This window comes from Sebastes fasciatus, chromosome 11, assembly GCF_043250625.1.
Source record: "Sebastes fasciatus isolate fSebFas1 chromosome 11, fSebFas1.pri, whole genome shotgun sequence".
Taxonomy (NCBI): domain Eukaryota; kingdom Metazoa; phylum Chordata; class Actinopteri; order Perciformes; family Sebastidae; genus Sebastes; species Sebastes fasciatus.
This window is the reverse complement of record NC_133805.1, coordinates 24,662,811-24,674,262: the sequence shown is the minus strand read 5'-3', so window position 1 is coordinate 24,674,262 and position 11,452 is coordinate 24,662,811. Positions and strand designations below refer to the sequence as shown.

The following is an 11,452-nucleotide window of genomic DNA, read 5'->3' as shown; positions in this document are numbered from 1 at the left end:
TCTGCAGCAGGTCGGTACTTACTGCTCAAAAAGTCTGCTTCTCCAAACTGGTGGCGTGCTGACTGTCATGTACTGTAGGTAATACACTGACTATGGATAAGTACCTCATAAAACCCCACTTCAAAACATCAAAACTATCCCTTTAAGTTCTTTGTGAACCACAGTCCCTCAGATTATACAGTATTTAACCGGATATTAATTTCAACAAAAACAGGACATGTTTTGTCCCACCAAAGATCAGAATAATGCCAAAAGAAAAGATACATTGCAGGAAAATATGACAATAATTGTGCTTTCTATATTTTTATTGCAATGATAAGATACAGATATATTTCCAGACATCCAGTTTTATTAAATTATACTCCAATATTGCATGACAGTCTTCAGGATGATATTGATCCAGATGTGGACAACTAGGTGATCAAAAGACACAGTTTTTGACCACAGATAAAACATAGATGTTTTACAATTTCACTTTTTTATTTCCCCCAGAAATGTGCGATGAGAAGCAGCAGCATAGAGAGTAATAATACTACAATTTACAACAGACCGATACTGTGCAACAGTCAAGAACAATTGGGAGAATCTTTTTTTCCCCCATTTGTTAAATGGTTATGCCAATATTGAGAGTACAGCAACTGGCAACTCAGGACACGGAGATGCACTTTGCCCGTTTGGGGAAGAAAAAAAAATACAAAGATATTAGAAAAGAAACAACAACATGGAGGTGTGTGAGATAGAAAGTCGAAGAGCTACAAACCTCAGTGGGATTACAGGAGACAGAACAAACTACTAAATACAGTCCAAGTGAGTTTCATTTTTAGGCAAAACAAATAACTGTACAGAAAGCAGTGTGGAATATAGTAAGATATTCTTTCACTGTGAGATTTTTTGCCACGTCAGATTAACTTGGAACCAGTAGTGTTACACAAGCCACCGGTCTTATAAGCTCTGGTTAATGACTGACCGTTTGTTAGTGAGAGAAATACAGATGTGTCAACAAACCAACCAGATCACATGTTCAATGTTACGGTGATGAATGTAAAAACAACAACTGTTATCTAATAAATTCCCACTGTTTTCTAATCCCAGATGTTACCTTTAAATGATGAGCTTGCTCTTTATGATCGTATAAAAACAAAAATGCACATTACAAAATTATACCTCCTAATACAAAATTAAAAGGAAAAAAAGAGTTGTTTTATAGTTTCTTAGACAGTAATTATTGTATATATATATATCAATAGAATCCATATATAAATGATACATTTCTATTTTTTAAACTTAAATATAATCTTTATTATGACTAAAAAGAGCATCTAAGACATTTCTAGCCAGAAGATAATGTGAAGGAACAGTTTGGACCACGGCCGCCAGTTACTAGGCTTTGACTGGAAATTAAACTGTAGTCTGCTCAGTGGACCAGTACCACTATTTTCACACATGACGGCTTGTAGACAGAACTGGTTTGGATGGGAGTCTAGTGCGAACACCTTTAAATGGTTTCATTGAGACCAAAAATCTTTGTTTAGCTACACACTAACAACATCGTGCTGTGCTTTTTTTATCTTTATTTTTTCAGAGATGCGAAAGGTTAGGAGTTTGACACTGCAGTTACAAAATGAACGAATTTTAAAAAATGTACCCCTCGCTGTCACATTCACCTCTCCATATTAAGTCAGCATGCATAACATAGTCGTGTTTGGCACTAGATTTTTACTTAACATCTGGTTCTGTTTGCAAATAGACAGTTAATCAGTGAACTTAATATCTTCTAGCTTTTAGTTGTACAACAAATGCTGCAATCTTTTTTTAAAAAAGAAAATGACATACGCCAGCTGTGTCCCAGTTGCTCAAATTTACTCTTAAAGATGAGTCCCACATTATTAAACATGATCTACTTCAGACTGTGTAGAGGATTGCACTATGATCATCTGCCATTTCAAAAAAACAAACAAACATTTTCTCTTACTGAATGGCAAGTACCTCAAGGAGAACGTACTACTCTGCTCTCGTAATACTCCATCCAGCCACGGGATGGTTGATTTTTAGGTTCGTTCGAGTAAATTACAGGATTTTGGTCCATCTGGCTTGTTTCAGGTTTCAAAGCAGGTCAGTTTGCTTTAAGGGCTGCCTGAGAAAGCTATCAGACTCACTGGCATTCAACATGATGTGAAGCGTGCTCTTGCCATAGTTGTCTCACCAAAACACCAAAAAAAGGTGAAAGAACCAGGGGCTTTTTCTGGCTAACGTGATTGTACCAACAACATGGAACTCAAAAACGACAACGAAAGACAAAAAAAAGAGGGAGAAGGGGGGACCAGCACGTCTCGTCTTACTGGTCAGTTTAGCATGATAGCTCTTCTCCATCAACTATATCCAAGATCTGGCTTTGACCTCACATCCAAATGTATTGTGTAACCAAAGAGAGGGGACATAAATAAAATATTTTGAGTTGAAATGACACAAAAAGAAACTTGACATGAGAAATCAAAAAGGACAAAGAAATGAAAACCCTCCATCCGCGCTGTTGTTGGTCTGATGTTTTTTTTGTTGACAACTTCCTCAGGCAAACGTGTCGGTGGCAGTTTTTCCATTTTAACATAAATAACATTTGGGTGGGAGGAATCGGATCCACCGTAAGGCTTCTTTTTAGAATTATATCCCCCATTGTCGTAGCCGTTTCACTTTACACCGTTGTGTCTATCGGTACTGTTTAGTGGAAGATCTCAACAAGAAGAGATGGAGCCTCTCCTTGGCCTCGGCAGGCTCAGAGAGGCTGGACTAGCAGGTCCTGGGATCACAGGACAAAGGGAGGGAAGGACAGAGAGAGAGAAAAAGTAGAGAGTGATGGGATTGTAAGAAGTTTATGTTTCAGCAGTCTGGGGTTTAGTCTCACTCTCGACCCCTTCTTTCCTCTCTTGCGTCTCCTCTTGCGTCTCCTCCTGCGTCTCCTCCTGCGTCTCCTCCTGCGTCTCCTCCTCCTCTTCCTCTTCCTCCTCCTCACCCTCTTCCTCCTCCTCTGTGTGCTGCTCCAGCTCCTCCCTGGTGATCATCTCAAAATCGTTTCCGTTGCTGTGCTGCGAGCCTTCGTCCTCCCGGCGGTCGCTGTCTGTGTCGGAGTGGCGGTCCGCGCCCGTTCCCTCCCCCTCTGCTTCTTTACTCTCCTCGGCCTCTTTGCACTCCTCCTCTTCCTCCTCCTCCTCCTCGTCGCCGTCCTTCTTCTCGCTGTCTGACTTCTCGTCGCTGTCTGACTTCTGAGCCTTGTTGCCGCCGTTGTCCTTGTCGTCCGTCTTGTCCGAGCCCTTCTTGTTGCTGGCTCGTGGTCCTTTGTACTCATGAGTGTAGAGCGGCCGGAATGAGTCGATGAAACCGACGTCTGCCGTCAAGTTGGGGAGGAACCAGAAGTGGTGGCGCCCGCCGGTCACGACCCAAATGATCAGGAAGAGGATGCAGCGGGCTGAAGAGAGGGGTGACAACCAGTGGGATCAATTTGAACCTAAAGCACTTTAAAAGTATCAAACATACATCTCTTCTTAAAGGGACACTGTGTAGGATTTGTTGGCATCTAGTAATGTGGTTGCATATTGCGTCCAACTGAGTCCGCCTCCGCTCACTCCTTCCTGTCCAAGACTAACTTGGGCCACCGAGTGCAAAACCGTGGTAACGCCGAGGCCATCCTTACCATAATAACACAGACGGCGGCTGGTGGTACCACGGTTTTGGACTCTACGGCTCACGCTAAGACAGTTTCTACGGTGGCCTTCAGGCAATATAAAAACACAAAAGTCTCTCTCTAGAACCAGTTTGGTTTGTCCGTTCTGGGCTACAGTAGAAACATAGCGGTGCAACATGGTATTTGTATAGTTCGTTATTTGCCATTAAAATCGCAACCGCTGCAGCTTCCTTGCTCGCCATTTTAGAAACAACAGCACTGGAAAATCTTCCTGCTTCCCTCCTGAGGTCACCGTTGTGGCGACATTTTGCCTTCCCCATGAGTTGTAAACAAACGCGGCTTATTGCAGGTGAGGAAACTCAAGCAGTTGTTGTAAAGGACCCTTCTGCCCTCTAGTGGCTCTTCTTCTTTTTGTGTTTTAACAGTTGTTGACCCCCAGTTGACTGGTGAATAAGTTCTAGTTATTTATTTCAATAAATTATTTCATTTTGACCTTGTGGCCTTAGTGTGGTACATTCCCGAAAGAAATATGGCGGTTATATCACACTCGATACCATGAGGTAGCCTATCTTTGTAAATAAGAATTTGTAAATGTAAATGACAGTTGTCAGGGCATAAAACCAACCATCTGTAGCCGTCAGTCCAAATGGAATCGTGGATTAGGAGAATCGTGACACCCCTAGTAGACATACGCAACTGGTGACGAGGGGTCACACACGGACATTAAAGGTGACACAAGAGAAATAAAAGCTGGGAACCACTGCTCTACACGGAGTGGAAGTATCATATAATGTAAGCTGAACCTTTCCCATGTTTAAGAGAATTAAAAACTCACATCTGCTCATCTTCTAATATAAGGTTTCAAACAGTCTCTTATGCAAATTAAAAATAGCTATGGTGACATTTATTTAAAAAATATTGCTTTGATTTGTAATAAATATCTTTCTATAAATCTGGTGTATTTTTTTAATTGAATGCAGGAACTTAGTACAGGAGCCCAGTATGGTGTTTTTTATGAAGAACATGTACTTACCAACAGCAAGAAGCAATATACTGGCCACAAAGCAGCCTGCTGCAACACTTAGATAGTAAACTCCTACACGCATTTCTGCTGGCCACAGCGGGAACAGCGTGGCTGCTATCACTGCAATGACTGAAAGACAGAACACACACAGACACACGGTGTGAGTACAAAAAAGTAAAATCAGCTGCAATCGGTAACAGATAATGTTACATTCTGTTCTTTTTCAACAGAACTCCAATTATAATTTTCATCCTCTGACTCACCGAGTATCAGTCCCATGGCAAATGTCTTGAAATGAACGGGATCGTAAATCCACACAAACACCTAAAGAAAGGAGACACATTTTGGTTTAAATCTCTTTCAGGATCACAAACATTTATTTTATATATATATATACTGTGTACATACACGTTATATATAGAAGTATATATCGTCTAGCCATCACAATTTGGCCCTTGTCAAAGTCGCTCACATCCTTATCTGCTTCCAACACATCAACTTCAAGTTCAAAATGTTCTCTTGCTGTCTAATATATCCCCCCCCACTGCCAGGTGCCATTGTAACGAGATAATCCAGGTTATTCACTTCACCTCTCAGTGGTCTTATGTTATGGCTGATCGGTGTATATATATTTTTTTAACTCTCTAAGCACACTCACCTCGTTTCCATCTAGAAACAGCTGCTCCTCATGAGGCTCCAGTTTAAACTTCTTCTTCGCCTCTTTCTTCTTCTTGGGAGTTCCAGGACTGTCATCCTGTGAGATTTATAATATAAAATAAATAGATATTGAAATTGATATTTTACTTACAAATCACATATTCTGCAGTGATTGGACTGGAACTTTACCGTATGCTTACTGTGGGTTTTCACGTTAAAAATATGCTTATAAAAAGGAAATTCACTTATTTATTTTCTTGCCGAGAATTAGATGAGAAGATTGATACCACTCATGTCTGTGCAGTAAATATGAAGCTGTAACAAGCAGGCGGCTAATTTAGCTTAGCACAAAGAGTGGAAATTGGGGGAAACGGATAGCCTGGCTCTGCCCTGCACTTCTAAAGCTCACTAATTAACACGCATGTTGTATGAACACAAAATACTTCGTACAAAACCTGAAGTGTTAAAACAATTATTTACATTTTTTCCCCCAATCTTCTCTTCTCATTATAGGCAAGAAAGTGAATGAGAGTATTTCCCAAACTGTCAAACTGTTCTTTTAAGTGTTGATGTTATTGAAAGATCGACACTGAATGCAGCATTTCAGTTGGTTATAGTTGACTGATCAGACTATTAACTAAACTGGCATTTGGCCTAAAAAAACTTGTTAATTTTCCACTTAGTCATACTTTCTCTTTTCTCTCACCCAGACCAGAAACCATGAACACATGTCACTGAGCTTCTTCTTTCCATGATTTCTAAGGATTTGTGTTCAGCAAAGTCAATATCTACCTGTTTACAGTCCGGTTCAGCAGTGTCAAGGCAACTCTGATTTTAAAACAAACATACAAAGCTGTACTCAGTGTGAGGGGGAGTCTGTGAACTGTGCAACGTCCTGTTTCAGATGAATCTCACCGTCAAAGCAGTAAAAATATACTGATGTTTGACAGCAAAGCACAAGCATTTTCATTTACTCAATTAGTTAACAGTATTTATGGTATTTTTTTTTCCTAATGGGAGATGCTCTGTCGTTAATATTTTTTAATTCAAACACAAAAGCCTCCAACAGTGACAACACTATCTTGTTATGGCAGGAATTATTAATAATAATATAATAACACCATTAATCTGAGGGGTTTTGTCAACAGTGTTGGGTCACTTACGCTTTTCTCTTTCTTGGTTTCAACAGCCTCAGACTCTTTCTTCTTCTCTTTCTCCTTCTTCCCTTTTTTCTCCTCCTCTTTGCCGCTGTCGCCCTTGGTCTTCTCTTTCTCCTTTTCTTTCTCCTTCTCCTTCTCTTTCTCTTTTTCCTTCTCTTTCTCTTTTTCCTTCTCTTTCTTGGTTTCTTTCTCAGGTTTTTTCTTCATCACTTTGAGAGCCCGGTGGAAGAACTGTTTCTTTAGGAGTCTACGGACGGAGGAGAATGACCGGTTAGAAGGGCTGGTTATTTAACGCTGCTTTAGTTCTACATTTGATATTCAGTACATAAATGTAGCAGCAAACAACTTTTTTCCATGTAAAGATATATATCTAGAGATATATATCTATATATATATATATAGATATATATATATAGGAGTAATGGCTTCCTGAGCAGAGAATGAAGTCACCTCTGTGTGTGTGTTGTGTAATCCGGCAATGCGTATGTGGTAGTGCATGCAAGCCCCCGTGTGTGTGCCCTATTGGCTAGCTAATCGCTGTTTAAGAGGTTGTAGCAGGAGAGCTAGAGTGAGCACCAACCAACATGTTACTTTGTCAGAAAGACTGCTAAATAACACTCAAAAGTTACGCTAAATTTTGAAGAGATAAAACATGCATAGCCATGTTCAAAGAGGTCTCATGACCTCTGACCTCAAGATATGTAAATGAAAATGGTTTCTATGGGTGCCCACGAGTGTCCCATTTACAGACACGCCCACTTTATGATAATCACATGCAGTTTTTTGCGTGCAGTACAAATGTGTTATTTTTGCATATTCTAAAATGTTGTATTTGAATATGTCTGCATACTGGGGTCCCTAAACAGTCTTGGAATTACAAAAATGTGGGTATGACTGTCAATATGAGACTCTTATCGATCCAATGAGCCTAACTGTATTCATGTGTGATGATGTTAGTCTTCATAGTAGCCATTTAACACTGACACCATTTTTTAAAATTTGACCTCATTGTATATAATGACCTGTGATGACCGCAATTCAGGGTACAGTATCTTGCCCAAGGACACTTCAACATGCGGACTGGAGGAGCCGAAACGGTCATTTTCTGATTAGTGGACAACCTGCTCTACCCCTGAGCCACAGCCGCCCCGGCCGTCAATTCTCGAGTGGTAAAAAATGGTTAAATTTAGCAACAAATCTGTTTAACAAATGGTATCAACCCAAAAATTGCTGCAACAACTTATGAGACATAATAGAGCATGGGAATGGCCATCACATTTATCATAATGTTTTAAGCCCTTATACACTTTCACAATTTATTTTGATTAGTTTTTACTTCTGATTTATGACTAGAACAACTTGACACACAGTGCTGAGCTGCAGGAATGCAGCAGAAATACACCAACCACTGCCTCCGAAGCACCATGACTCAGAAACTATCTGATGCGGGTCTTGACATGAGAGATTACGGCCGTAAGTGGACTGGCAACCGAAACTCGGGGACCGACAACAGTGGATGGCAACATACAATAATATAAATAAAGAGCCAAATAATGAAATCAATATAACGCTAGTCTGTGTTGTTGTACGTTCCTTAGCAATCACCATTCTAGCAACCGCCTCGGTATGTGCAGGCAAGAGGGCCTATTTTACTGTGAACATTATTATTTATTAATAAAAAACAATTTAAATTGCAATGTGTCTATAACTTTCTTATTGCCATACTTTATGACCATTTTATGAAAGAAACAGCTCACTTCAGACTGTGTTATGTTGTGATTATATCACAGCTAAAGGGCAATGTTCGGCCCGACGCGAAGCAGACTGTCATGAGCTATCGTTTAACTTTTTCCACTCCACCCCTCTTTACCATAGACCCATTTTGGCTTTTTTAGGGGGTACAGGGGGTGTTTAGGGGGAGATAAAAGGTCAACAGTAGATGTCATATAGAGGTGGTGTACATCATCTGAGAGCTGGGAACCTGAAGATTAATTTGAGATGCTGCTCAGCACTGTGTCTCAAGTTTTTCTAGTCTTACATCAGAAATAAAAAAAATATTAATTTACATTTTGAAAGTGGTCTTAGAACATTATTAAACTATTTTTTTCACTCGAGAATTGTTAAAAATGATCAATAATCCTTCCAAAATACGACATTAAGACACCAAGACCTGGAGGAACACCGCTGAAAAAGCCATGCTTTGATTTGGTATCAAAAACTTTTGACATCTGGCGAATTCTGCAAGAACTGCATTTTTCGGGGATTGGATGGCGAGCACTTCTGTTCTGGAAACTGCTCAGAAACCTCCTTATTGTCAATCTACCTAGGAAAACCATCCATCCTCTGAATGCTCTAGGTCTCTCTAGTTTGTGGCTGTAAAGTTTCATTAGGCTTTGATTATCCTAGAGTGAGGTCACGTTTCAAAAAAATGGTTTCACTATAATGAAATGGCTACTAAAGGAACATAATCACACATGAATACATCTCAGCTTTCCAGTGATACCCATCTTATGCAATTCCAGACTGTTTAGGGACCCCAGTATGCAGAAACCGTTTTTAGAATAGGCGAAAATAACAAATTTATACTGCATGCAAAAAACTGCATGGTTTTTGTACCAAACTGCATGTGATTATCATAAAGTGACATGTCTGTAAAGGGGAGACTCATGGGTACCCATAGAACCCATTTTCATTCACATATCTTGAGGTCAGAGGTCAAGAGGACCCCTTTGAAAATCACCATGCCAGTTTTTCCTTGCCAATCTTTAGCCCAACTTTGTAGCATTATTTAGCCTCCTTTCTGACATCCTTAGGTTTTCTAGTTTCATATGATATCTGTACCGTCACTCTAGCTCTAAAACTGAGCTTGCTACAGCCTCTGAAAGACAGTAAAGTCAGCCGAGGGCACCGGCGCGCCCTCAAGGAATGGAAGAGGTTAAGTATACCAGTGACCATATTGCAAGCGTATGTATCAAATGCTTAGATACCTTGTTTTAGAGTAAAATCTTATATGTGAGAAATGGTTAATCATCTACAACATCAGAAGTATAGCAGAGTGTGTTGGGCAGCTAACCTGTTGCAGTAATCCAACACAGACTCCCTGGTGGTGAACACCGCCTCCTCTCCCTTCTTAGCCTTGGCCCACTTTGAGTCCATCAGACAGTCCACTGCCTTGGAGGCTAAATGTAGGGACACAAAGACGAATATTAAAAAACACACAGTAGCACAGGGCTTGAAAATGTCATGCAGTGATTATCCTGGTAAACTTTTTTTTACCGTATTTATCAGCTGTGCAAAAGCCTGTGTTGAATTAAAATTCACTAAGTTAATGTGCATCCAAACTATTAATTTGACTCCATCTAAAAACTGAATACAAGACAGAACTGAAGACAGCATTTTAGATGGAGTTAATTTTTTTTATCCTTTTTAACTTTAAACTTGGAATAACTGATTATTTTTGGCAACGTGCAGGCAGCAGAAACAAGTTGTGAACACAACATTGACATATCACCTTCTAAGTTGATGTGACGATGTCTGCGGTTTGCTGACGGCGTTCTCACGCTATGTCCTGGTGACAGACTGATAGGAGTTTTATTTTGTGCTCTAAATAGCCTAAATAACAAAATGTTCTAAATAAAAACAATGTTGAAGTTAAGAAGTTTGGACTCAGTAAGTTCATCATTACGAGGCAAGCACATCTTTCACATTTTCATTGGATATATTCTTATTGTAAAAATATTGATCAGAGCAGCTTTAAGATTGTCTACTTATCCCTTTATTTGACAACAATGGTACAAACTTAAACTAAAAAATAATGGCTACAGGCTGTAGACAGCTTTCCACAACAAAGGTAAGCAACTCTAAGGTCATGTGATGGTGAGAGGAATAAGCCGCCTCAGCAGTCATAACCTATCAGTGTTTCCTCCTAGAATGGAGCTGTAGCAGCAGTGGTGATACTGTTGTATGTACGCATATGAACATTTTTCTCACAATTTTTGTGTGTGCTCGCAAAGCGCGTCCTGCCGGGAGGTTTCTGTGTCTGCCGGCACCAGAAGGGCTCTTGAGGCCTAAGTAAGCTACATAGGTACAGTACATTTGTGCACAGTAATCTGCAGGGAAATGTCTGTCTGGCTTACATATGAGGTGTCTCATGATTTAGCAAAATACAGTTTTATTGAAAATAATAAATGAACTTGCATTACCTCACTGTTATCAAACAGTGTTAATTTACTTAAATGTAATGACATTTTCAATGATAAATAATAATAATAATAATTTACATTTCTGATGTTTACTTAAGGGAATCCTATTCGAACAATATGCAACATTAATATCTCTGAGGGAATCTGTCAAAATGAAAACGGCTCTAGTGGTCGTAGACTCATCATGACACATTTTGTTAAAAAAAAAATAATGTATGGGGGAAGCCTGTGAGTGTGACAAAGAAATTGTGCTGCTTTAATGACACAAGTCCATGCTGCCTACTAACCAAGAGTTTAAAGCGCTCCTCCGGTTACAGCGGTCCTGTGTGCTCTGCAGGTTGAGCACCCCCAAGCTTCGAATATTCGCTGTCTGTAACGTTACTGTGCGACACTCATATGAAGTGGCAAGACTCTTTTCCCTTAGGCGAATGATAATACTGAATCCATGATTAGCATTGCTTGCTTCATTCTTGACATCTACCGGGTGCCTGTTGTTATAATCGTTGTACTGATATTATCAAGTAAGCGCAAAGTTTCTTGCTTATATTCTTTACTCATAGGTGTGTAAATTGACCTGGATATGAAGCGCCGTAGCACACAATAATATAGTGTTAGTTTCTAAAGAGATAAGACGGAGCCCTTTCCTTTCCTTGTAAAAAAAAAGTCAGCAGCGTCAATCATATTTTGCAGCGCATATAGGGGAAACACTGCCTATTCTACCCACAACCACTGA

General features: G+C 39.9%; 1 protein-coding gene across 2 annotated transcripts in view; it reads right to left on the bottom strand.

The window, feature by feature from the left end:
* Positions 1 to 287: 287 nt before the first annotated feature.
* sec62 (SEC62 homolog, preprotein translocation factor) overlaps positions 288 to 11,452 on the bottom strand; it is an 18,008-nt gene continuing 6,843 nt past the window's right edge. The window contains exons 3-9 of one of the 2 annotated variants that reach the window (XM_074651752.1): positions 9,591 to 9,696; positions 6,521 to 6,764; positions 6,150 to 6,185; positions 5,359 to 5,454; positions 4,964 to 5,024; positions 4,710 to 4,829; positions 288 to 3,460 (exon numbers count right to left, since the gene is read on the bottom strand). In XM_074651752.1, coding sequence (XP_074507853.1) covers positions 2,868 to 3,460; positions 4,710 to 4,829; positions 4,964 to 5,024; positions 5,359 to 5,454; positions 6,150 to 6,185; positions 6,521 to 6,764; positions 9,591 to 9,696 — 1,256 coding nt within the window. In that variant the 3' untranslated portion in view covers positions 288 to 2,867. The remainder of the gene's footprint in view (positions 3,461 to 4,709; positions 4,830 to 4,963; positions 5,025 to 5,358; positions 5,455 to 6,149; positions 6,186 to 6,520; positions 6,765 to 9,590; positions 9,697 to 11,452) is intronic. The other variant, XM_074651753.1, reaches the window with a different exon arrangement.